This window comes from Podarcis filfolensis (genome assembly GCF_964270895.1).
Source record: "Podarcis filfolensis genome assembly, chromosome: 7".
NCBI lineage: Eukaryota > Metazoa > Chordata > Lepidosauria > Squamata > Lacertidae > Podarcis > Podarcis filfolensis.
This window is the reverse complement of record NC_139603.1, coordinates 25,303,533-25,330,121: the sequence shown is the minus strand read 5'-3', so window position 1 is coordinate 25,330,121 and position 26,589 is coordinate 25,303,533. Positions and strand designations below refer to the sequence as shown.

The 26,589-nt window shown below is 40.1% G+C and overlaps 1 protein-coding gene across 1 annotated transcript; it reads left to right on the top strand.

The window, feature by feature from the left end:
* The first annotated feature begins 143 nt into the window (after window positions 1-143).
* Window positions 144-25,200, top strand: KDSR (3-ketodihydrosphingosine reductase). The gene is made up of 10 exons (XM_083624044.1): window positions 144-418; window positions 4,594-4,683; window positions 6,888-6,944; window positions 9,526-9,591; window positions 9,734-9,829; window positions 11,586-11,777; window positions 14,832-14,915; window positions 19,305-19,388; window positions 20,554-20,655; window positions 22,673-25,200. Exons 1-10 carry the CDS (start codon window positions 290-292, stop codon window positions 22,781-22,783), a joined length of 1,011 nt encoding a protein of 336 aa, XP_083480170.1. The 5' UTR covers window positions 144-289; the 3' UTR covers window positions 22,784-25,200.
* Window positions 25,201-26,589: the final 1,389 nt, after the last annotated feature.

Sequence of the window (26,589 nt, the reverse complement as noted above, 5' to 3'; positions counted from 1 at the left end):
CATCCTTCAACCAAGGTCGCGAAGGCCAATCCCCGACCGAAGACGTCACCCGCGCGCTCTCTCCCGCCCTCCGGGCTCCAGGCAGCCAATCGTCGCCGAGCCTTCGCTCCCGCTCTCCAATCGCGGAGCGGAGCCCGCCTCCCCTCCTCAATGCCTTCTCTAAAGCTCTGACAGGGTTAGCGAGTCAGTCGGCTGCAGGCTGTCGGCGGAGTAGGTTGGCGTGGTCTTTTCTCTCCTCCGTCCATCGTTTCTTTCCCGCTGTGCTCCTCTCTCTCACTCCGTCGCAGAGATGTCCGGGGCGGTTCTGCTGGCGGCGGCCGCCGGGGTCGTCGTCGTCCTGGCCTTCCTGCTGCTGCTCTACATAGTGCTGCCCGTAAGCAGCCCGAAGACCATGCCGCTGTCTGGCGCCCACGTCGTGGTGAGAGCCCAGCCGAGGTTTCCTGGGGCGGTTTGCGGGGAGGAGGGCAGCGGGTATAGAAATGCGACATCCTCCTGCCCTTCGAAACCTTTATTTCCATACGTTGATCTGTGTATCTCAGTGTAGAGGGAAATAGCAGCTCCCCCCCCACAAAAAACCCCTCTTCCCCTTTCAAACTGCGCAAGCAAAATTAACACCGTTGCTGAGAGATGTTGTCTCCTCCCCCCCCCCCCGCCAAAAAGGGGGAAAAAGGGGATTCAGGGATGTAGCGCTTGACTAGTAATTAGAAAAGGGTGTGGAAGGTCTGGGTTATGTTTAGCCTGAAGCAAAAGACGTGGTTTTTTGTTTTTTGAGGGGGGGGGTGCCATTGTTTACAATTAGGGAATATTAGGAACGAGCTGGGTTATCTTTTAGATTTCCCCTTCCTGTCTATAGATGCTCCTGTTTAGAAGCAGACTAGTGGCACCCAAAAAAAAAAAAAAAAAAGAAATCGTTAAATAAGATCTTCCTCTCTTTCATATATCTGTTTTATCTCCTGGGAAAAGAAATGTGGGCTGGAAATCTTGAATTAAACAAGGCGTAATCTCAATTTATGGGTTTAGTAGTGTGTGCTGCAAGCTGAATGGCATTTTAAAAAAGAAAAGAAAGAATGCTACTGCTTGGAATCAGTACCATATACATTTCATAGACTCATAGAGTTGGAAGGGACCTCTGAGGATCATCTAGTTCAACCCCCTGCATTGCAGAAATATGCACCCATACAGGGGTTGAACCCATGACCTTGGTCTGAGCTATACTAGTTGGTCTTAAGGTAGGGGGTGGGGAACCTGTGGCCCACACTCCAGCATCATGTGGAGGGGCGCTGGTTCCTCTTTCCTGTCTTAAAGGGACACAATCACATACAAAATTGTGCTGATTGTCTTAATGTGTTATTCTCAGTACTGCCTACTAACAAAAGGAGGTGGAATTCGGAAGTTTACAATATAGATATTATCTCTGTTGAGAGAACAGAGGATTAAGAACCTGTAGCTCCTGGGTTACGGTTTCCGTTGGCCATGCTGGAAGAGGCTGATGAAAGCTAAAGTCCAGCAGCATTTGGAGGGCCACAGATACAGATGTCCACCCTAATGTAGTTGAAAGTCTGGGTTCAAGCCAGTTCATCCCCCCAGCAGTTGCTCTTAGTTGTGCCCTGTGCCCCTTTGGCCACCATAGAATACGGTACATTTTATTACATTAGACCATAGCACTGCAAAGCAAGATAGCAAAATTTAAACTAGATTACAGAATTTACAGAAGTTACCTAAATTATATTTTTATATTCTCCTCCTTTAAAGTGGAGAGGATCCAAGGGGAGCTTGCCACCATAATTCATACCCCCGTACAGATACGTAAGCTGGTACCTTCTCTGGACAGTAGAGAAGTGGATACATGTCACTTCACAGCAATCACATACCTAAAATGAAGCTCTATATGTGAAGCATGATTTGTACTATTTATTTTAAGAGGAACAATTCCATGAGTAGACAAATGACATCATGTTATGAAGATGGAGACATGTGCAGAGATTCTTGATGTTGGAGCAATTGCTTAATCTGAGTCAAATTCATTATTGGTTCTTTGTTTATAATCTGCACAAATGATGGTGTGAAGCATGTTGTTCATGAAACTTATATAAATGACATAAATAGTGGACTTACAGCCAAGCAATTTAAACATTTTATAGCAGGTCTTCGCCATTTTAGGTTTGGCTGTGTCTGGACGCTTAAATGAATTTCTCCTTTCTTGTGCCTATCTTTTTATTTTCTCTTTTTCTGAGGAATTTTGTTCCATGTGTGCAATGGAAGATTCTGGTGTCAGGAGAATGTTGTCTTTGCTAAATTGAATAGGGATTCTGAGTTGACCTTTGCTACTTACTGGTATGCATATAAAGTCTTGACATGGAGTTATTGCATAAGTAAGCTGATAAAGAGGGACATGGGTGGCCCTGTGGGTTAAACCACAGAGCCTAGAACTTGCCGATCAGAAGGTTGGCAGTTCGAATCCCCGCGATGGGGTGAGCTCCCGTTGCTCGGTCCCTGCTCCTGCCAGCCTAGCAGTTCGAAAGCACGTTGAAGTGCAAGTAGATAAATAGGTACTGCTCCAGCGGGAAGGTAAACGGCATTTCTGTGCGCTGCTCTGGTTCGCCAGAACCGGCTTAGTCATGCTAGCCACATGACCCGGAAGCTGTACGCCGGCTCTACATATGGTACTCAAGACGAAACATGCTAAAAGGAAGGCATGCTTGGGAAACCCTCACTGTGATCAACTCCCGCCCGGAAACATATGTCCCCACTGTGGAAGGACACGTGGATCCAGAATTGGCCTCCACAGTCACTTACGGACTCACTGTTAAGGCCGTGTTCTTGGTAGACAATCCTACTAGGCTACGAGTGATTGCCAAAGAAGAAGAATCATTTGTGATAAAGTTGCCTAATAGCAAATAAGCCTTACATCTATCATAACTTGGAGGGGTATAGCAATCATGTTTAAAGGTAATCCTTTTATCCATAATCCTTCTATCCAAAGGGTTCACAATGCAGGTTAGTTTCTCATGCACCTTCTCATGCACAGTCTCTCATTCATTTATTCTATATCCTGTAATTCTTCCACTGCCTTTTGTGGGGCTGAAACTGGCCCTGCAACCACTTATCTTCTTTTGTGGACATAAAACTGCACTCCCTTCTTACCAGCAACATCAACACCGCTATTGCCACTAGGAGGTGTGGTGGAAACAAACTGGAACTTCTTGTCTGCGTTGGAAAGAATTGCTGTTTAACAAACCTCATATTTGCATTTTAATGGCATCTTTTTGACATCCTTCTGTATCCTTGCACCAAATCACACTCACAAACCGTCCTTTGGGCTTGTGGATCTATGAACTTATCTTCCAGGGTTTCTAAAGTATGGAAATGCAAAGCCTCATTCTCATCATTGCTGTTGCAGCAGAAGAAACCATTTTTGTTTGTTCTTCTAGTCAAGCATTCCTAATTCTGACTAATTCACCTGGTATCAACATACAAGCTCTTCTAAAGCAGTTGTACGAGTGAGATATTTCTAGTCACACAATTCTTCCCATAAGGAGGACTCCAGCAAAGGATGTCATTTGTTCTTATGGCTTTAGCCTGTGAAACCACTGGTGGATTTCCTTGAAAGTTTAAGCGGTATATACTTTTTAAATAACATTTAAAGTAACAGATGTGCTGCCTTTGAAATGAGGAAAATATTATTTTTTAGACATGAATAGTGAGGGAGAAGAGGTCTTACTGAAAGGCTGCTTGTTTACAGGAATGAAAGATTTTGCCACTTGTGCGTTTTTGATTGGATTTTCCATTGAGTGAAGAACATTTTTTATCCTAGAAGTTGCCTGTACCATGCTCTATCATGTTTTGGACATTGTACAGGAATTGATAATCTAGCATGTGCAAAACTGGATCAAGAAGTACACACTGAACTAGGAGCCTCAAATCTGGCACTGCTTGGGCATTCTAAGAAACGACGACAACAACAACAAAACCAGCACAGTTTTGAAAGGTTCATTCTGCCATCTTATTTTAAATTGTGTCCAATTGTATGCAAACAGAGATGAGAATCTGTACATTGATCTCAGGAACCATCGTGCAAAAATTGATTACGATATTTTAGGAGCTGTCCAGATGCATAGCAAACAAGTATCCAGAAGTAGTAGAAGTTATGCTGCCTGTGCTTTAACTTAGCGAGTTCATTAAATTGCCAATTTACCTAAATTATGATCTTGGTATAGTAATATACCGGAGCTGAAGGGGTATGAGTTTGTTCATAGATGCATCTACCCCCTATTTGCCTTCCTCTACCCCCCAAAAAAGTAATCCTTACTGTGTTACCATGCTGAAAGTGAGCTGGGATGTCCATAGACAGCTTGCAGCTTTGTTGATTGTGGTGGCAATTTCAAAGCAATAGTTGTGGACAGTCGTAACATTAGAAGCTGTCCACATGACACCAAGAGGCATCTCATTACTTACAGAGGGGAAACACTATTGTACACATGTGAACAGGCCCAGAGTTTGACCACTCTCTTCTCTAAAAGGCTTATAATTCTAATGTCTATGCTGTCAAGTTTATCAATTTAATCTATATGCTTCCCCCCCTTCTCTTAAAAGGTAACCGGTGGTTCCAGTGGCATTGGGAAATGCGTTGCCATCGAATGCTTTAAGCAAGGGGCTTTTATAACACTTATTGCAAGAAATGAGGTAAATTTCTAGCATGCTTATTTAACAGTTATGATGCCCTGAAGCTGTTAATGACAGGGTTTGAAGCAACAGTAATTATAACTAAAGCCCTAGTATTTAATTAAATAGTTAAAATCCTTGGCTCCAATCCTACTAAAGTTCACCAAATTTGAAAGCAACAGGGCTTAAATTAGTGATTACTGTACTAATTTTATCTGGATTGGGGCCTATTTGTTTCTCCAGAATAAATAAATAAATGACTGTTAGAGTTTGAATACAGTGTTTGAGTTAGCGAGAGTATTAAGCCAAAGCCAAACTGCTTATTCTATTGGTATTCCATTTATAACCATTTACCTATGGTTGCGGGGTGTGGGGAACCTTTTCTCCTCCAGATGTAGTTGAATGCCAGCTCCTATTCCAGCAAGCATGGCCAATGGCCCATGGATAAAGGGAGGTGTCGTTCAGCAACATCTGGAGCACCAAAGTTTCCCCACACCTGGCCTGTAGATTCAGAGGCACTCTAAGCATTTCTTCAGGAAAGTGGAATATGAGCAGCATTCATGTTTTAAAAATTGTTTTCTGCTTTGCTAGTATCTTGGATATTGCACCAAAGCAGAGAGTAATACTCCCACTTTTTGGACTCTTGTCTACTGTGAACATCTGAAAGGGGAATTTACTTGCATATCCACTCTCTTCTGCTTAATACACTCAAAGCCATCCTTGGTTTGTTTCTAAAGTCTTCTAGTATAACAGAGTACAAAATATAGAATTCCAATCTTTGGAATTGGGAGAAGCAACAAGCTTTAAAGCAAGATTAATATTTAAGTCTTGCAGTTAGCTGATACATAAAATATTTGTTGGTAAGTAAGCTGAAATAGCTTTTTTTCTCTGTATTGTTTTGATTGAGGATGTGCTGCTTGTAAGCTGCCATTTATTTTATTCTTCTAAGCATCTATAGCCCACCTTTCTATGATAAAATCAAATGCAAAGCATTTTACAGTTTACAAATAAAATAGAAGTCATTAAAATTTAAATTGTTTTATTGTCTGGTTAGTTTTCAAGCAGCAGTAAAAGGAAAAAATAATAGAAACCAGCAGATAAGCTAAGAGCCTATCAAAAGGCTCAACTAAAAAATTCCACCACAGTAGAACACTTAACTGGAGTTTGGTCTTCAAGGCTGTGTTTGTGAAGTTAAAATGGTATGTGGCAAATTATCTTGAGCAGTGATAGCCAGAATTGCAGTTCTTCCATTTCTTAACAGGAGTTTGCATGAGGGCGTGGTGTCAGCAGTAGGCTGACAAATGTTTTTTGTTAAAAGAATTCAGTTACCTGCCTGAATTCTTGTAACTAGTACATGTGTGCACTGGGAAGTTTTACTAATCTTTACTTATCTTGTAATGCAATACACTTAGTATCTTGGGATATGCTAGACTAAGAACTAAGTGTTGTATCCAGTGAAGTCATCCCATTAATGCAAGGATTCCCACCTGTGCAACAGGACTTCTGCATACAGTGGTACCTCAGGTTAAGAACTTAATTTGTTCTGGAGGTCCGTTCTTAACCTGAAACTGTTCTTAACCTGAGGTACCACTTTAGCTAATGGGGCCTCCTGCTGCTGCTGCGCCACCGTGCGATTTCTGTTCTCATCCTGAAGCAAAGTTCTTAACCCGAGGTAGTATTTCTGGGTTAGCTGAGTCTGTAATGAAGTGTCTGTAACCTGAAGTGTCTGTAACCTGAGGTACCACTGTATCTCTTCTGCCTCCCAGATGTGCTCTGGAGGGTTGGGGCCACCCCCCTTGCAAGGGTACAGGGAGGGGGAGCAGAAGTCGCATTGTTCAGGCAGAAGTCTTTGTGCAGGATATCTGTATGGTATATAGCCTATTGGCTACAGTCATATACACACTTCTGTAGGAGTGAGACTCATTGAAGGCTTTACCCCTTAATTAGATATACACAGAATGGCACTGTATATGTCATATAGGCAAAGCCAAAGCAAACTTCTGAAAATAAAGTATAACAGTGGATTTAATTTACGTTGGCCGAAGCAGAATGTTGTAAATATTTATAGAATTGGCAGTAAATTGACCAAGTAAGATGGCAATTCCTAAATGCATAAAGCACCTAAACGTTTGCTGCTATACTGCATTTTTTTTTTTAGAAGACTTTCGTTCTGTCTATCTTAATTGTTTTAGCAGAATGTTCCAAATGTGCTTGTTTAATTCCAGTGCCGGCTATTGGAAGCAAAGAAAGAAATTGAGAAGTTCTCAGTTAATGATAAGCAGGTAAGATGACTATATTCTACCAGGTCTCTCAAATGTGTTAAGAAAATGCATGTTCTTTCTCTGACTTAATATAGAGCAGCAGTACTTGAATTACAAGTTAGGGAGTAAATGTGTAGATAAGAGAAAATTGAGTAGCATATTGTGCCCTGTATAGTCATGCCATAGGTAAACTGAAAATTCCGTTTTAGAGAATTCTAAGTAATCCTAGACACATCCTGCAGTCAAATGCCTCTTTTGGGTACTATTGTGTTGTGAGCTATAATGCTAATACTGTGATTGCAATTTAAGAAAAAGCTGGGGTCAGTTCTTTTATAGAAAAGCTTATACAAAGCATGAAAGTGACATGACTTGCAATATAGAAGGCTGAAAATGTGCTTGATGTGCAATATTTAATGGGCTCTCTTTTTTCCTAAAAGAATAATTCCTGCTTCTGAAGAAGTTTTTCTTGCCTCTAGGGTGTTATCAGTAGTTATTGGCAACAACGTAAAATCATTTCATATTACCTAAGTAGGTGTAAGAGTGCATTTTAAAGTTCTGTGCTAGCTACAGTTAAATATGACTAAAATACCATGCCAGTTTTATGACTTTTCCCTGGCTCAATCTTAATTTATTCTTGAGATATCCGTATCTTTTTCTTGGTGGCTTTGCTACCTGCCTTTTAAAATAAAGCTAATTTTTTGCACAGGGATGATTTCATGTAAGCCCTAAAGATCAATATGTGAATGGGTCTTTGGCAATTTATTTTATGAATTTATATTCTGCTTTTCAGCTGAAGTCTTCAGAGACATTCCTGGTACTTAATAAAATGTAATGAATGTGTCAAAAACATAACACTTAAAACAAAACAAAATTAGCCTCACAAGAGCAAGCCCCAGGCGTTGTCTTCTCCTGTTCCTCTCTCTCTTGCTTTTGTAATGTCTTGGGGCTGTTAAACATTTCACTTCATCAGTCTTTCATTTTGTCTTAGGTTCTGTTTAATAGAAGCATAGGAAGCTGCCATATATGAAACCATACCATTGGTCCTTCTAGCTCAGTATTGTACATGCTAACTAATAGGGATCTGTCCCAGAATCTCATATAGGATTTACCAGTATCTCTGCCCTGCTGGGAAATGTGAGGGACTCATGTTCTACATGCAAAGCAGTTTCTATACTGCTTTCCCTGGCATGTCATGCATACTTTATGGAAAACGAAGACTTAAGTGGCAGTAGATAAAAGAAAAAGTATTTCATATGAGACTACAATCTGTTCTATAGCAGCCATCAACAAGGATGAACAGCGCAGTGTGGTTTGCTAATGCGCTTCTAAGCAGCTTATTATTGGGAAAGTATGTGTGGTGCAGTTGTTGTTTTTACAACACTACAGTGTCCATTAACGATTGCACCACTTCAATTCAAAAGAGGAAGAAAAGGAAGAAGAACACTCTTTTAGAAAGAATTCGGTGTTGTTGAATATTCCATAAGCATTAGCTTTCCAACTTGCCAGTTGGAGCCATCCCCACCTCCTCTCCTGTGCGCTTTTCTGAGGGTTCTCCTTCCATACAAAAGCCAATTTTAGGGGGTGCATAGCGGGGCAGGAGTGGGAGGAAAACCCCATTGCACAAGTGAATGCTCTACGACAGAACTTGTATCTGATGGGACTTGTTAGACGAGTTCCACCCATTGAGCTCAATTGAATAGGCATCCACATGGAATTATTGTTGTTATTACCTGCCCTTCACCCTAAGCTCCAATGGCAGATTACAACATTAAGCACAATATTAAACACACAAAAATAAGGTGGGTCCTAAAAACATACACCTCGAGTGTCAAAGGCAGGGTAAAGAGGTGCGTCTTCAGCATTCATTGGAAGCTGAATTATTAAGGACTAGACAGGTTGTTCAGGCTACAGATGTCTGCAGACTTTAGACCAGGCTTCCTCAGCCTCTGCCCTCTAGATGTTTTAAGGCTAGAATTCCCACCATCCCTGACCACTGGTCCTGCTAGCTAGGGATAATGGGAGTTGTAGGCCAAAAACATCTGGAGGGCTGAGGTTGAGGAAGCCTGCCTTAGACAAATTATAGCAAAGTGTCATTGCTATAGTCCTGTGGTGAAACCTGTTTAAAGTTGGCTTTTGAATCCTGATTTGTTTAAAAGCCATTAACCATAATTCTCTATTTGCACATTAATGGGAATTTATGTTTAACTGAAGCTGCTAGGTTTGCTTCCCCGTTTACATGAAGTGAGGGAGCAAAGGGGCACTTCACTGAGTGCATGAAAAAGTAATGCACATCCTGACTTATTAGGATTAAATTTGATAATTCAAAGCTCATCTGTAAAGTCTGAGCTAAATATTATTGCTTTGGAATATTAATTGGTTCTTCTCAAATGCCAAAGCAATATAATATCCCAGTACTTTATGTAGAAAACAGGAACTCTGCACTCCTCTCAACTAAAAGTGAAAGGCAGAGAAACATACAATGCACACGTTGAAATATGTCTCCTACCTGTGTTGCAAAAATAGTTTACTTGTTGAATTAAAAATTTGTCCATTTTACACTGTACATATCAAATGATATGGTCCTTCTTTTCCATTCACATAGGTTGTGCATTGTATCTCTCTTGATGTTTCCAAAGATGCTGCAAATGTGGAAAGGGCCCTTAAACAGGTAAGGAAATACTGGTTTTACCTGGCTGGCTCCCTCCCCCCATTTTTCAATTGCAAGTGTTTATTGCAGAAATGTTCTGCTGACAGTAGTGATATTTATGGACACAAATTTGTTATCTCACCTGCTACTTTTTTCTTTCCAGGCTCAAGAGAAGTTGGGTCCAGTTGACATGCTTGTAAATTGTGCTGGAACATCAATTAATGGAAAGTTTGAAGATACTGACATCAGTATGTTTGAAGTAAGTGAGCCTGACTTCTCCTGTTTGAGTATGTACTGGTATACTAATTCAACGGCACCTAGAAAATCACACCAGATTGAGAAATGTTTTTGAATGATAAAATTATATATAAAATTTACCTAACTTGTAGCAGCACATTTTATTGTCCATTTCAAATAAATGACCTAACATTCTATTTTTTTTTCTAATCCCCCCATAGTTTTCCACTGGGTTGAATGTTTTCTATCTGTGTCATAGACCCAATAATTCTTATTAGATATTTATCGGGTCTAAAAATGTTTGCTGCCTTTAAACATCTTATTATGAAAGGCCTTTAATGTATGTTGTGAAAGAGAAGTTTGCCATACGCTATTGTTACATAGCTTTCATTCCTTGGGTAATACTTGCATGAACCACCACATAAACATGAAAGGAGAGTATTTCACAGCATGCAGAGTAGACAAGCATGTGGGAATAATACTTTTTCATGAATACTTATATAACTGCAAAAGTGTATACAAATTTAATAAATAATAATAATAACAGCAAAAGTGGGGCTCCCTAATTCAGCCCGTCTCAAATGAAATGTTTGCTTCATGTTGATGTTGGTCCATTGAGTCTCTTCAGTGGCTGACTTGTAAACAGTTCACATAAAGATTAACTAGGCTATGACTCATTTTCTCCTTGGCATATCATGGACAGGGGAGGTGCAAAGTGCTCATAATTTCAGCAGCATGCGCCAGCACACTGCTTATTCACATTATTAAATCATTATTTGTTCAATAATAATAATAATAGTTTCTATACTGCCCTTCATCCAAAGATCACAGGGCAGTTTTCATTATAAACCATAATAATATAATAATAATAATTTATTATTTATACCCCGCCCATCTGGCTGGGTTTCCCCAGCCACTCTGGGCAGCTTCCAACTGAATATTAAAAACAATACATGGTTTAATGTAACATGTGAACCAAGCCGTTAATTAGTTTCAGAGGAAAAAAATTGAGAAGTGATTTTATAAAAGTAGAGCAGTTGCAAATGTCATTTTCTACTAGTTCTCTACTCGGTGCAGATTATGTAATTAGTAAACTGTTGTGTCTTACATTTTTATTTACTGGATATAATTCCATTGCTTTATACATATTAACTGTTTGCTCCCATGCTTGCTCAGTGTTCTCTATACCAGAGATGGCTAACTTTTGGCCTGCTGTATGTTGTTGCCCTCCAGTTACCATCATTCCTTACAGGCCATGCACGCTAGCTGGGCCAGTGGAAGTGGAGTCCAGCAGCATATGGAGGGCCACAGGTTAGCCATCCCTTTTTAGTTGGGTTCAATCCTGGAGACGCTGGGGAGCAAATTTGGGATATTCTGCAGGTAAAACATGTATTTTACCACTTAGCTACAATGTTTCCCAGTTTAAAAGTTTGGCCACCCTTGTCCTCTCAGCAGGAGTTACACAGGAAATCAAAACAGCAACCACATCACAAAGGTTACTGCTCATCATCAAAGGAACCCGCAAGTGGTTGCCTTCCAGCATGTTAATGGACTATAACACAGCATTTTACAGCTTGGAAACTCCATTGGTAACATGAAGCAACATCGTCCATAGTAGGAATTTTGCACCTGTTGGCAATGAGTATTAATATTGCCGATGTCTTGAGTTTAAAGCTGCAGAGCAGCAATCACACTTCGTTATTTCATTTACATTAATATTGCACTTCGTTAATATAAAATCTGTTAACTAGGCCTCCGACTTGTATGTTTGTCTACAGCAATTGATGGCTATCAACTATCTGGGTAGTGTCTACCCAACTCGGGCAGTAGTTACCACCATGAAGGAACGGAGGAGGGGAAGGATTGTGTTTGTGTCATCCCAGGCTGGACAAGTTGGACTGTTTGGTTATACTGCTTATTCTTCAACAAAGTTTGCTCTTCGAGGACTAGCTGAAGCTTTGCAAATGGAGGTATGATTCTCTGTTCCTTACCTGCATGTATCTTATAGTTTCTCTGTATAACATTAACAACAACAACAACATATAAACAAAAAGCTAAAACCATAGGGGGAAATAATTAAAGAATCAAGTAAACATTAATAGTATTATATAAGAATATTGTACTATATAGTGTTGCCCAAAAAGTACACAAGCAGGCTCAGCAACATTCAACGCTGTTTACAAGGCATAGACTTAGCTATTCTGTTGCAATAAGTGGTACAATATTCCAGAGCGCATGACACCATTCGGCTCAGAAGGCCTGTATTGTATACGATTTGCAAAAACTGTTCATTTAGTAGGGTTAGTTGTCCACCGGATCAAAATGAGAAGTAATAGTGCAGGCAGTGTATTGAGCTGCTGTACTCTCAGATATTGTAGATCTGGTTTCGGGCAGAGCGTGCATATGCAAAATCGCATAGAGCCAAGAATCCCCAGGATCGCCGCCTTCCTGCCCAGCTGGAGCTCTGGAAAGGCAGCTCCCTCTTTCCCCCTCTGGTAGCTCTTTGTCCTCCCTGTGGGCGGGCCAGAAGTACAGCCTGGAGAGCAACTGCAGTGCCGCCACCGCAGCCACTGCTCCCGTGTCCCACCAGGAGTGGCTGGGCCTGCCCTTGCTAGAGAGGCACCCTCACAGTGGTTTGGATTTGCTGCAGCCCTTGCCAGCTGACAGTGTGGAGCAAGCCAGCCAAGCTGAGGGACTGGCACCTTATGCAGCTGCAGAACCACCATGCACACCTAATAGGAGGAGGAGGCAAGAGCTCGAGATGGCAGCAATGCAAGCAAGGCATGTGTTACCCAGGTTTGCTTGTTCCTCCCCCTGCTATACTTCATTCGACCCGCTTCCCGCCGCATATCTCCTGAGATCCCAATGAGAAGCTCCCTCCCAGTAGCGGCTGGTGAGGTGGCAGAGGCAGAGGGTCACTGCTCTCCTTGCTTCCAAACAACATTTAGCTTTGCAGGAAGGCCTTCTTCACCAGGGTGTTTCTTGCAGAGAAGTGGCAGGAATGCTATTTTAAAAGGGTGAGATTTCTCCTTGGCTTTCTGCTCGAGATAAAAATAGAGGCTGCAGCCAATAGTATAAAGTTGAGTTGCAGAAGCAGAGGTGTAGCAAGTTCAGGTGGTACAGATTTCTTTTTTGTCACCCCCCCCCCAATTTAAATTATTAAAAGAAGGGAAAATAAGATACTTGCAGTTGCAAGTGTTATTTTCTGGTTTATATACTTAACATCGTAAGCATAAGCACTTAAAACCCCTGCAGACACCATGGCTTCAATATCAGCCAGAAACAAATTTCTTCTCACCCACCACCCCATTGCTCTGTTCACTATCTAGCCTGATGGTAGAGCTTGAACTTTGCACACTATTTTGTGGTAAAGGTAAAGGGACCCCTGACAATTAGGTCCAGTTGTGGCCGACTCTGGGGTTGCGGCGCTCATCTCGCTTTATTGGCCGAGGGAGCTGGCATACAGCTTCTGGGTCATGTGGCCAGCATAACGAAGCCACTTCTGGCAAACCAGAGCAGCGCACGGAAACGCCATTTACCTTCCCGCCGGAGCAGTACCTATTTATCTACTTGCACTTTGAGGTGCTTTCAAACTGCTAGGTTGGCAGAAGCAGGGACTGAGCAACGGGAGCTCACCCTGTCGCAGGGATTTGAACCGCCGACCTTCTGATCGGCAAGTCCTAGGCTCTGGTTCAACCCACAGCGCCACCCGCATCCCTATTTTGCAGTAGATAGGACTAATAATGGAATTGCCCTAATAAGGATGTGTGTTTTCCTTATGGTTTGGTGCAACTCCCTTTACTTTTACAATGCCGCTTAAAACAGGTGGCTAATCTGTGTCCCTCCAGGTCTTGCTGGACTACAACTCCCATCATTCCTATTGGCCATACTAGCTGAGACCAGTGGGGGACGTAGTCCAGCAACATCTGGAGGGACACAGGCTAGCCCCTCAGCCCCCCGTTTTAAAGCTGACCGTGTAATGCACCATATCAGAAGCACAAATCCCTTTCAAGGGGCCATTTCCCTCCCCTCCCCCTTGTGTTTTTTCAAAGTATCTGCCCTGAACAACTCTGCAACTCAAACACTTGCTCATTCTTTTGAGACATTTGAGTTAGTCCTAATAAAGTATTGTTCAACTTCAGCTATTGGGCTGCTGTTGTTTTAATTAAATGGACCATTTCAAAAAGAAACTGATGTTCATAGGCTGCAGTTCTACACCTACTTTCCTGGGATGAATTCCCATGGAACTTGGTGCAGCTTACTTCTAAGTAGACATGCAAAGGAGGGCACAGTTGTTTAAGCACCATCTCAGCAGCTCACTGAACAATGAGAAACAATTTTCATGCTAACGTGAATACATTCTTATATTAATTCTCTCCTGAAATGTTGGAAGTATGGATCGTAGCTTGTGTTTTTTTGGGGTGTTAGGAGGCACTGATGTATCTCTTGGCATCATCCAGCTTCTATGTTTGAAAGACATGTTTGTTTGTTTGTTTTTATTATTATTATTATTATTATTATTATTATTATTATTATTATTATTATTCGTTCCTGAATACCTGGCACACATGGACCTCAATAATCATATGGACATAGAAAAGCAGGGGGGGAACACCTTGGTAGCTTTATTGTAAATATCCCTGCTACATAAGAATAGCCTTGCCTGATCAAAGGGTCCTGTTCTCTCCCCTCTTGTCCATCTCCAGCTAAGGCAGGGACAGTGGCGGAGTTAGCTGCATGGGTGCCCAGAGCCCATGCTGTGCACTTGGGGGGGCAATCCACTGCACATGGGGGTGGCGGGGCAAGCCCCCATGGTGTGCCTTTTTGTCACCCTCCCAGGGATGACACCTGGGGCCGAGCGCCCCCCTTCCTACGCCCCTGTGCGCAAGTAAAATGTCCGTAAGATACAATCCCACTATATGCCTCTTTGTTCATATTACATTGTATATCTTTGTGAAAACAAGTAAGCATGGGAAAGCTCAATATATTAGAGCGTGAACTAAATATTTTTCTCAACGTAACAGGTAAAGCCCTATAATATCTACGTAACAGTTGCCTATCCTCCAGATACAGACACACCTGGCTTTGCAGAGGAAAGTCAGACAAAGGTAATTTTATGTTCCTCTTTATTGTCATGCAAAATACTTACATAAAGTAAAAGGATCAATAGCTACAAAACAAAAAAGAATGATCCCATGATGTGCTTAATGCTAAACCTAAACCTTGACTATAAGTGTGTACTCAACTTTTAGTTACAGGAAAGGAGTTATATTGTGTCACTCCTTGGTATATACAGTGTTTCAAAAATTCTTAAACAATCTTCATTCTTGTTCGCATTTGTTAGCTTTTACGTTTTCCTGGTCTAAGACAGATATACCATATGATCTTGCTCATTGTTGCCAGATCAGTTTCCAAACTCATAGGAGGGACTTGTTTTTTTTCTTCCAGTATTCAGCATCTGCCTTCCAGAACCATACTGAATATTTTTTTACTTTCATTTGGTAAAATAAATTTTATATAAATTAGCAGAAAAACTTTTAAATCTTAAGAGATGGAATATTCCAAAAAGTTAACTTATTAATATTTTATACAACATTAAGACAATACTTGCTTGTTTCTGGGCATGTCCATATTGAGTTTATCCCATATGGCTTTTTATGTTTTAAAGAACAAAACCTTTTTTGAAAATATTCACATAACACTATTTTGATATAACTTTTTTTTCCTTTAACTGATTCTATACTGACTGCTGGTTTTCATCTCTCCTCAGAGTGGCTGGGGAAACTCAGCCAGATGGGCGGGGTATAAATAAATTATTCTTATTATTCTTATTATTATTTATTCTGTAAGTTGCTTTGAGTTACTTTTCAGGTTTTTTAAAAAGCAATTAAGTGCAGTTATTATCCACTTCTGCATAATGCCACATTGAATTGGTTTAATATTCCATTCTTACTAAAATGCTGCATAAGCAAGATAGAAACCAACAGTGAACGTGTAGGAGACAAATATTTAAACTCAACTCACACTTTCCATGATACAGGACTAACGTTACTAATTCCTTTGCCTAATTTCTTTTTTTTTTTAATAATTTTTATTAACAGGCCAATCACATCACATTATCCAAATCACATTAGTTCCAAATTATACAGCCAAATTTTAAATTTTGTTGGGGGTACCCATACATCAAGTTCCGCACGAGTCCAAAACTCCGGACAAAGTCCAAGCATCACTTATATTACTGCTTTAATTAGACAGTTCTATCTAGTTGGATCCGAATAGTCCTTTATTACTTTCTTTCTCTTCTTGTTGTTATCGTATATTCCTTTCTTTGCGATCTCTGATGATTTTCACAAGCAGATTGAAAACAGGCGTCTCTGTGTGGGTTTTGTACTCCTCAAAGATCATATCACTCAGGAACAGCCTCTGTTCAACACTTCCATAAACAAAATTAATCTTCGGTCTGTCCTATATTTTTCTCAGGCTTGCCAAATAAATCAAATGATTCCGGGGGCTCTGTCAGGTCAAGCTTGCGTTCCAACATTCCTTCTCTTTCGAACAATCCTGATTCTCCTCCCCCTGTCCTTCTTTCTCCGGCAAGCCTGTCTTGGCGAGACGCCATTTTTTAACTGCGTCATAAAAATTTTCCTCTTTCTCACGGTTCAATCCTCTATCCTGTTATAATCCATCCCACACAGTTCTTGGATTCCTGCTTGTGTTTAATAAAAACGCAACGATCTTATTTCTATCTGGGGTGAAGGGTTATTAATATCACATCGTGCAAAGAGGAAAAAAAAGCTTTTTCCTTCACCCCCCCTTCATTCCATACATTCTCCTAGTGGTGATTCATCAGAAGATTTACTTATCCATCCGTCACTCCCGGTCACAGAGATCCATTAATCAGCAGTCTTATCCTCGAGCATTACTTGATGTATGTGCTTCAGCTTCATTTCCAATCATTTGTTTCCAATTATAATTCCGAGCAGAAGCAACCAGCACGCGTTAATTGGAATTGGCGTCAGGAAGAGCTGACTCCACCGAGGGCTCGTGCCAAGTGTTCAGCACCCCCATCTCACGGATCTGGGGGTGCATTGTGAACACCGTTGGCAAGGCAGCGCCCCCCCATCTCCGGGGGGGGGGGGGGGGAGAGGAAGACTGCATACTTCCCATAGCAGCCCCTTAATTACCTCGTATGGGTCAGAGAGATGTTATTGTCGGCCATCTTCCAACGCGCCACCTGGTGGGCCCCCCCCTTTGCCTAATTTCTTGTCTTATCCATCCACAGGGTAGCATTAGGTAGAACCTCAACGAAAACCTCCAGCAGGTTCTCTGTTTCTTTTTAGTCAAATATTCTGTGTAGGAGGTGTCTCCTCAAAAGCTGTCCCCCCCCCCGTCTTTTCTGATGGGCTATCAGGGGTGGCCAACTCCCAAGAGACTGCGATCTACTCACAGAATTATAAACTGGCAGTGATCTACCCCCCGTTTTTGGGGGGTTCAGGTCAAAGTTGTTGACCTTTTTGGGGGAAGGAAGGCCCTGTTTTTGGGGGGGTGCAGGGCTAAGTTGTTCAGCTTTTTTTAGGGAGGAGAAAAGCCCAGTTTTTTGGGGGGGTTGGTGAGAAAGAGAAACAGCCACTCACCAATAGATCGCTGGGGAAACAAACAACCTCACTGAGGAAACTTCGTCTTCCGTTCTGCAGATCGTGCAACAATGGAGGGCAGGGCGAGGGGCTGGGACTGGGGCTGGGGCCGGAAAGGGACCCAGCGATCAACCACGATCTACCAAATCCTCTCGGGGATCTACCAGTAGATCGCGATCGACCTGTTGGACATCCCTGGGCTGTAGCAAGTTAGGGCATAAGATCACCATAGAAATCTTGCCAAGTAATTTCAGATGAGGCTTACTTGTTTGTCCTAAAATTCAGGGCTGATTAATAATCTAAACCTGGATCTCTTGTCTTTTTATAAAATGTTGTTTCTATTGCACCACCTTCATTTATTTTGATGTTATATATTTAAATTAAAACTTAATGTAGGTTGATGTGGGTGGATGAGATGGGAAGAAAATTGTGTTAAGAGTCAACTGGTTTTGCGTTAATAATCAGTGTTGCATCAATCTTTTACTATATTGCCCTGAGCGTTCTTGTTGCACATTTAACAATCATACAGCAATAAAAGTTACCAAACAAAACCCTCCTACAGGAGATCTTCAGATTGTTCTTAGTTGGCCAATGTAATGAAAGCTTTTGAGTTTGCCTTTAATCTTGCTTTTGAATTGGTGGCAGGGTAGCCATATGCTACTGAGCTCCACATTCTTTCACATTCCTTGTTTCAGTTCCTAATAGTTATAGAAAGCTGGTTTGAAAACATGAAAGAAGACTATCCTTTTGTAAAAAAAACCAAACTTTAATGGTCTGTGACCCTAAAGAATGTTGTCCCTGCCCCGAATCATTTTTTAAAATCTGTTAAATGTTTCAGAGTGAAAGTATTAACAATTGAATATGAAGCAGTTTAGGGTGGCAAAACATCTTTGCTTTTATTACTCTTGAGTAATGAATTGTCCAGAGGCCAGTTTTTGTCAACTACATCTTAGGATTTAGTCAAACAATGAGTTTCCACTTGACTTTCGGGCAGGTATGAGAGCCCTACTTGTGAACCTCAAACTCCAAAATATTTCCATTTAATATTAATCCTGTGTTAGCAAGTGATATTTAACAATACTAACTTAACCAAATTATTGCCTCATAAGCCCCTTTAAGGCCTTTCTTTACTCTTCCAGAGAGGACTGAATCAGGTGAACTGCAAATGAACAAATACCTTAATCACATTGACAGATACTAATTAGCTCAGTGTTTTCTAAGAGGAAACAGTTTGACAAGATGAAAAAGAATGAAAAAGACAAACACTAGAACTCTGTGGTATCAGGCTTAATGCAAGAATGAATATAAGATCACATTTTTATCTTTTCTCAACATTTCTGCAAGATCATATAGGCAACAATGCATTCCTTGAAGTGAAGATTTATAAGCAGGCTCTTTAGGTAGCAAGAATTTACAAAGTTGATCTAAGCTAATGGAAATCAGGTTTAAAAGAGTTAGAGTCAATTCTCCTGGGAGCATAATATCAATTTATTTTTCTGTAATATTTGTGTCAGAGATACCTGCTGAATATGAGAAAACTGTCTCCACATAAAGATGTGTGTTTATGATAGTGACCAGCAGAATGTTGCATCTAAAATGTTGCACTAATTCTAGTTTCACTCTTCCTGTTATTAAAGAAAACTGCATGTTCACTTAGAATATGCATTCACTTGTAATCTAATGATAAATATAATATCAACAAATGCAACTATAAACACACCTCTTGACCTGAATATTTTTTGTAAAAAAAATGTTCAGATGGTCTTATGTTTCTGAACAGATGTGAGGTGAACTGTGGTTATACTTGGTAACATTTCATCTGCTGTTACATGTATGTAATCTCTGCATTTACTTTTGCTCAAGATTTTGGAGACTAAGCTTATTTCAGAAACATCATCGGTCTGCAAACCTGATCATGTGGCCAGAATAATTGTTAAAGATGCCATTGTAAGTAAAATGCAGTATTTGTATAAAATGCTTTTGTGGGTGGAAAACATGGGTAACTTGCTAGTTTATTATAAGGGTAAAGGTTGTCTGTGTTTGTCTACTACTTTTTCTGAATACTAGAATCTTGATATAAAGAGAGCCTTCAGATACAATCCTAACCCACTTACCTGTGAATAAGTCCCATTCAATTCAATAGGACTTATTTCTGAGTAGATATGTCTAGGATTGCACCGTTTTAAACAGTGCCATCATTATACGTGGGACCTTTGCATAGGCAAAATTAGAAAGGGCCCTTCTCCCGAGGTTAGAAATTTAAAGTAGACACCAAATAAAACTGGGGGTGGGATAAATGTGGCAGTTGCCCTTACATGTAATTGGTTCTAGTTACAAATTGCCCCTCTACCCTGAACTGCATGCTTGCTTTGAAAGATGATTTGTGTTAATGGATTTTGTTTTGTTCTGACTTTTTAAAATGGATTTTCAATCATGTTGTCATTTACTCTTTTTATTCTTTTGTGTTTCTTAATTAAAGGTCACTTCACTTCTTTTTTTTTTTACTTAATATATACCCTCCCTTTGCAAATGTTGAAATATTACTACATGGGCGCAGGTTAAAAATGCATTTCAAATTTTAAATTAGTAGACTTGATATTCAAAAACTCAAGGTGCCCTGTTTCAACACAGGTTGACAGAAATGGCCTGATTCAAGTCTGGCACATGGTTCCTTTTAAAAATAAACTGCTTTGGGAGCCAATCTTGGCCAACAAGCACAGTATAAATAATAGTGGTATGGGTGATTCCTAGGTTTCAAAATGGTGGAATATAAAAATAGCTGTTTCTGTACCACAGGCATATTATTTCACATTATTATTTTTTAAAAGCATGTGTCTGCCACATATATACCACTTTGAGATATTATATGATGCCTATATATAGAGAGAGGTATCTATCTATCTATATCTCAATCAGACTACAGTTACAGTCTTGTGCATGCTTAAACAGAAACATGTACCTTTAAGATCAGAAATCAAATAAAACTCCTGTCAATTTTTTTTAAATAAAGTATTAAACTCCTCTTGCCCCTTGGTAAGAAACACATCCTATTTTAATAAAATTGTTTGGAAACCACCTGACTTCTTTCTCCATTCCCCCCCCCCCCATCCAGCAAGGAAAATTTGCCAGTTCTGTTGGCACAGATGGTCACATGTTAACAATATTGACTGGTGGAATGTCGCCTATCTCTTCTCTGGCTGAAGCCCTACAGGCGGTATGTAACAAAGTAATATCAAATGAAGTTTCAAAATCTATTGGGTTCTTTTAGTGCTGTGGTACACTCACATTTATTGGTTCAATGTAATTCAAAATCTAGTCTTTGTGCAGCAGATCTCTTCAGTGCAGTAAGCTTACTAAAGTAAAGAGTGATCAGGAAGTATTCTACTTCTTGGCAGCAAAAGCTGCTCTATCCAATGAATTGTGAGATAAACCCACTGAGGTCCACATGTATTTATTTTGGTAGAGCTGAAAGGCGGGCCATCTTTTATTTTTGTTTCAATTAATAACCTATAACTTGATCATACCCAAAATGTTTCATTGAGCAATGTCAATGATTCTTGCCCTATGTTTTTTTTAATTGTGTCACATTTCTCTATTAAAATAAGTAAAGCTTATTTACTAGACCTGTCTGTCAAAGCTAGACCTGTCTGTCAAAACAGAAGGTTCTCTGACCTCACCACCTTCTTCTGCTCCTTCTCTGGGTATTTCCCCAGTCATCTTGGGTACTTTTCCCAGGGAAGGGAGAAGAACAGCTGTGCATTTAGCTTTATGGAAAAACAGGGAGCAGAGCTATTCAGAAAGTTAGGTACACCCTGATATGCCTTGGCACACCTTGTTAATGGTGCAGTCCAAATCAGTAATAAGAGACCACCCCTAATCACCTTGTTGTTCAGTTAGACCAGAGCCAGTGCACATCCCTACTGTCTGGGAGATGGATAACTGGGGTTAGGTCCATCTTATCCAGGAAGCATTGCAACCTCCAAACAGGCTCAAGCTGGTGTGAGATAACTTCACAGCCATAAATCCAGGTCAATAAGTACCACAAACACACACAAGATGCACGCCTTTGCTTCAGGATTATAGTTCCATCCAGAATGATAATCCTTTGTCAGATCATCAGAATCTCTGACCTGCAGTACCTGTTTTAAGCTTCAGTATTTGGCTGCCTTTTGTTCATAGCAACATCTGTTTTGTTAACAAGAACAAATCTCTTAACGTCTTGTGAATTGGTTCACATGAAGTGCCAAACAATGGTTCTACTTCTTCCCCTCCCATGCTTTGTTTATTAGTTCCTGGTTTGTGGCAAAGAATGTGCTGTTGTGTCCAAACTGAAAAACTAGTTTGTGATAGGCTTGTATCCTAGAATGGAGGTCATGTGCAAACTGGAGCGTGCCTGTTGCAGCAAACCAGGAACCATCTAAACCGAAAGTCAGATGTGAAAGGGAGAGCATGTGAGCGCAGAGCTTGCTCTTATATCACCAAGCCATAGTTTGGCATATATGAATGTCTTGCATCTCCTTAATGTTTACCTGCAGAAATTGCCATGTATTTCAGAAAGGATAACCAAATGCATAGCTAAACTACTAAACTCATGCAAGTAAAGCTGGAAATCATACAATTTGGACTTGATCTTGAGATCAAGCAGCTTGCAAATGTATGCCTATGTTAAATTGGACTGTTGTTACCCATCTGGCAAATGTCTCCTCAGCCTTGCTGGGCCTGCTAAACATTCATTGAATCTGTTCATCATAAGGTTGTTTCACATTGTTTGCCTGTGACTTTTCTACTGGTTACCCATTATTATTCTCCAGGGAGCAATGCAACCCTAAATCATGTTCTCTTCTACAAATTTAAAACAACACTAGTCATTCTGTAGTCTTTTGCATTGTTTCTGCTTCAGGTAGATTGTTGTGCAGATACATGGGGCAGGTGATTCATTCACTAGCTTCCAAAGGGGGGGGGGGGTTAAAATAAGGTCCCTTCCAACCATGTGACTATATTTCATAGTACTTTCAAATAACTTATTAATTTATTTTAATTAGAGAACAAAATATACCTCTCATAAGCTTTGTTTAAATAAGACTAATATTTAATAGAACAGTCCTTTTTCACATAATAATTGAGTGCTTGGTGAACCACACTTCTGATCATCAAATCTGATGAGAGAAAATATTAAATGACCACTAAGCAGAAGTATGTTGAATAAGATCTCTCCTTCTCTCCCTTTACAGTTTATTTTCCTGGGCTTTTTCCGCTTGCTTGCCCTGTATTATATAGCAGGTTTTGACAGCATAGTTCGTCGTTGCATGGCCAAAAAAGAGAAATCTGAAAAGACGGACTGAAACAGAATGGGTGCTATTTAAAAAGTTGGACAGTTTGCTGCTAAACGGGACTGTATCTGTGGCCTGAGTATGTCTCACAGAAATGTGGAAGAGGTGATATCTTCGGTGGTGAAAGAAGGAAACTGAACTACTCTAGAAAAAGAGACTATGCAAAGGTGCTAATGAAGAAAACTGGGTTTTTTGGGTTGTTGTTGCTTTTCTGTGATTTGAAGGAATAACCAGATTGTTGCCTTAGAAGTAAGCTTTTTGAGAAGAGTAGAACTTAAGAGTGACCTATTTTGATGGTAATTCTGGACCAATACTAATTGTTAGCAGTGATGAAAGAGTTAATTCTGTTATCCACTTCTTAATCTGAGGACTGATTTGGTAAATTCCTCCCACACAACAGTAACTCCTCAGCTCTCCTACAGAAGGCCCAGCTTGTGTATTATCTTGATTACATGGTTTCTGCCTGAGAGCTGGACCTTGTAGGCCCTGTTCTGCATGAGTTGGTTCAAATGGCTGTGCAAAGTCTAGTCAAAGCAGCAAAAACTATCCAAAGATGAAATATTTCAGCTCTGGGACAATACATGAATTGGGCCAAAGTCTTTTGTGAAGAGGCAGTTTTTAAATATAGCATATTAATTTGTTGAGGGGAGAGTTCTCTTTAAATGAGCTGCCCCCTCCTTGAGATAGGAGGCGATATTTGCATGTGGATATTACCAAGCTGGAGAATCAATATTTGAATTGGCTCTTGGGAAACCTCATTTGAGATTGAGTTTTCTCCCACCAGATTGTTGGATTTTGACATTCCACTCTTGACACATGTGGTGAGTTGTGTTAATATTGTGTTAAATGCTATATTAAGGAATTTCTTGATGGCAGAGCTTTACGCATATGATCTCTGCAGGAGAAATGACGTATGATTTAAATAGTTGTAGATCTTCAGCAGAGATCAAGGACCCCCGATCCTTACTGAGATACTAGGGGAGGACTATAAGCAAAACAGAAGTTGTCCATTTTTTTGTTATCTGTAACACGTTCATGTTTATTTTTGCCAGCTCTGTAAAAGACAGGTGGGCTTTAACACTGTAGAAATTGAAGGAGAGAATAGGGTGCTAGAGAGAACTTAATGTAGCACAAGGAAGTGCCTAGGTCCTTACTCTGATGGTGCAGTGGAACTTGCAAAACTATATTGTCTCTAAGGTTTCATTCACAGCATGCCAATCTTACTACCTACATGGAATCTGGACTTACACAAAATCCCTGACTGGATTTTGGGAACCATATTTGCTGTGTATAAATTGACTGGTTCCCATTGGTTGCAGATACGCTGAACCCCAGTGTTGAACTGGTTCATAAAAATTCCTGCTACCCTTTGTCATTTTCCAAGTGCCTAAAAGACTGTTAAGAGACTCTACTTGCCAGTTGGTTGGTTAGCCAAGATTTTCTTTTAAAAAAAAAAAAAAAGGGAAACACTTTTTAAACCGCCCTTTGGAGAACATTATTCAAATCAAGTCCAGCAGCTTCTGGTTCAATTACAGTCTTCCAATTTTAATAGATTTTTAGATTCTCAAAATAGATGAAATCACAATACCAACTGCTTGAGATTAATACTACAGTAGTTATGTTTACTTGTTTTTGGTACAGTTACCCAGCTGTTTTGTAAGTAAACCTGGAAAGTGCCAATCCAAACAAAAGCACTTGGAGCGTTGGGCTTTTTGAGGGGCTGAGAGGATTGCCAGTTAGAAGGGAAGGAAGGAAATAATGTAGAAATAATAACGGATAAACTGGGCTTGCTGTTGTCGCAAAAGCATAAAAACTTGCTTCGTATCATTCCGGTTAGTAACTGAGTCACAAAAAGCATCTTTGCATGTATGTCTTGCTACTGTTTTAATGGGAACTGTTGCAAGGAGAATTTGCTCTCCCTGTTTGCCATAACGCTTTGGTTTTCTAGACCTGCCAGGATAGCCCTTCAAGCTGGCCAACACACTTAGTTCAAATAATAAATTCTAGATCCTTTAAAGCAATTTGGACATGCCAAATAATCAACAGTTTAAAGAAGAACGAATCTCTTCTACATGTGCTTAATGACATGTTAACTTTCCTGTTCATTCTGCGCCTTTACTGTGCTTATCTGTGGATGGATTATGCCCTTGGTTTCTTCAGTGTCTTGAACTAAAACAAAAAATTCTAATGTTATGGAGCATTATCGCTCATTTGACTCAAATACATATAATAGTATGCTAAAGAACAAATGGAAGTGGGTAACTAGCTTACAAATGTATACTGTGAAAAACTTTAGGCACTTTTAAATGTTAATATTGAATGAAGCTAAAACTCATAGCTCATTTATGCTTGCTGTTTCATGAAGTGTTGTGCCAGAATACTAAATTTTAATATTTTGTATTCACCAAATAAATGAAAATTGCATTTAACTTTTGTCTGTATATCTCTTCAGAATGACTGTGTTCCTGGTCTTGCTGAGTAAATTTATTTCTGCTAATTTTTGTCACAGTACTAAGGATTTATAAAATATTTGTAAAATAGCTTGTACAAATTAGAAGCCTCTGAAGCTTCAAGGTGTGAGGGTGGGGGATAGAGGGTTCCTGACTTCCAAGAAATGAGGTTAACTCTTTGATCATTTTCCCGCTGAAAACTGCCTGACCTGAAGTTGCCTGCAAGTTATCAGAAAGGCCCACAGAATACCAGGGGACCCCATTGAGGGCACCCTTCTTGGGCCCCCCAAAGTCCATACCTCCATTAAGGGATTCATCTGAACCTTTCAAATAAAGCCACGTTAAACTTCATGGCCACTAAGACCGAATATAGCCACTGTTTGTAGGTACTTTTTAAGCATTTGGGGGAAAAGACAACATAGCTTAACAAAGATAAGCAATCCCTATCTTTGTAATAGGCTTCAATTTTTAAAAAGGCAATTTAATAAATGAGAACAAAACATAAGAGGTAGAAGAAGCAAAATCATATTGGGAAAGATGTGAGTAAATGGAGTAGTTTTCAGTTGCTTCTTGATGGTAACAAAGAGAGGGGCATTCAAGGAAAATGTATGGTTAAAATCTTGGCCTAAGATTGTAGTTGGTGAGTGAAGAGGGCAAGGAATAAGAAGGTAGGAAGGGGTAAATCAATGAAGATACTTGTTATAAATTTATTTTCAACTTATGGAACCACAGAAGCAAGTAAACAATAACAAAAATTCAATAATATACTGAAGGCAGTGTATAGAAAGCCTAAACATTTTAAATAATAACGCCCAAATTAAAACAACCGTATTTCTTTAGATGGAGCAGGGAGAAAGACCTGTTAATATGAAACTAAGCTATAGGAAATAACCCCCACTCACACTGAGTAGAAATGATTGGGGGCTTCCTGTCCCTTAGAGTTGTGTGTTATATTTTATGCAATAATTTGTAATGCACAGTTATTGGCTTACACTTGTGTTCATGAAAGGGTTCGCCTGAGCTCAGGTTGCAAATAGGTATGGCTTAGGAGGCTCTCGGCAGCCTCTGCTCCCTGCTTAAGTCTTTTTTGTGCTTCCAGAACCCATGTGTCCATGGTTGTTTACACATGAACTGAATCTCTAACAGGAGATTTTCAAGGCTGCATCTTTCCTAATCAGAAATCACATGATCCTTTTTATAAGGAAACCAAGTACTTTGCTTTTTAAGTAGTTGGAACCTTTTTCATCTTTATTTTACTGCCAACGGATAGAGAGCTGTTTGCTGTAACTTCTGGAAACTGAGTAAAATGTTCACCTATTTGTAAAGTTAAGTGTCTGTGATTTATTCTAGCCTAAGTATTTTTGTGGA

Bases quoted from the DNA above. Each gene is read 5' to 3' on its own strand.
- KDSR (XM_083624044.1), top strand. From the start codon at position 290: ATGTCCGGGGCGGTTCTGCTGGCGGCGGCCGCCGGGGTCGTCGTCGTC. The intron at 4,684-6,887 runs GTAAATTTCTAG...GTTTAATTCCAG, and splicing joins CACTTATTGCAAGAAATGAG to TGCCGGCTATTGGAAGCAAA. The intron at 11,778-14,831 runs GTATGATTCTCT...TCAACGTAACAG, and splicing joins CTGAAGCTTTGCAAATGGAG to GTAAAGCCCTATAATATCTA.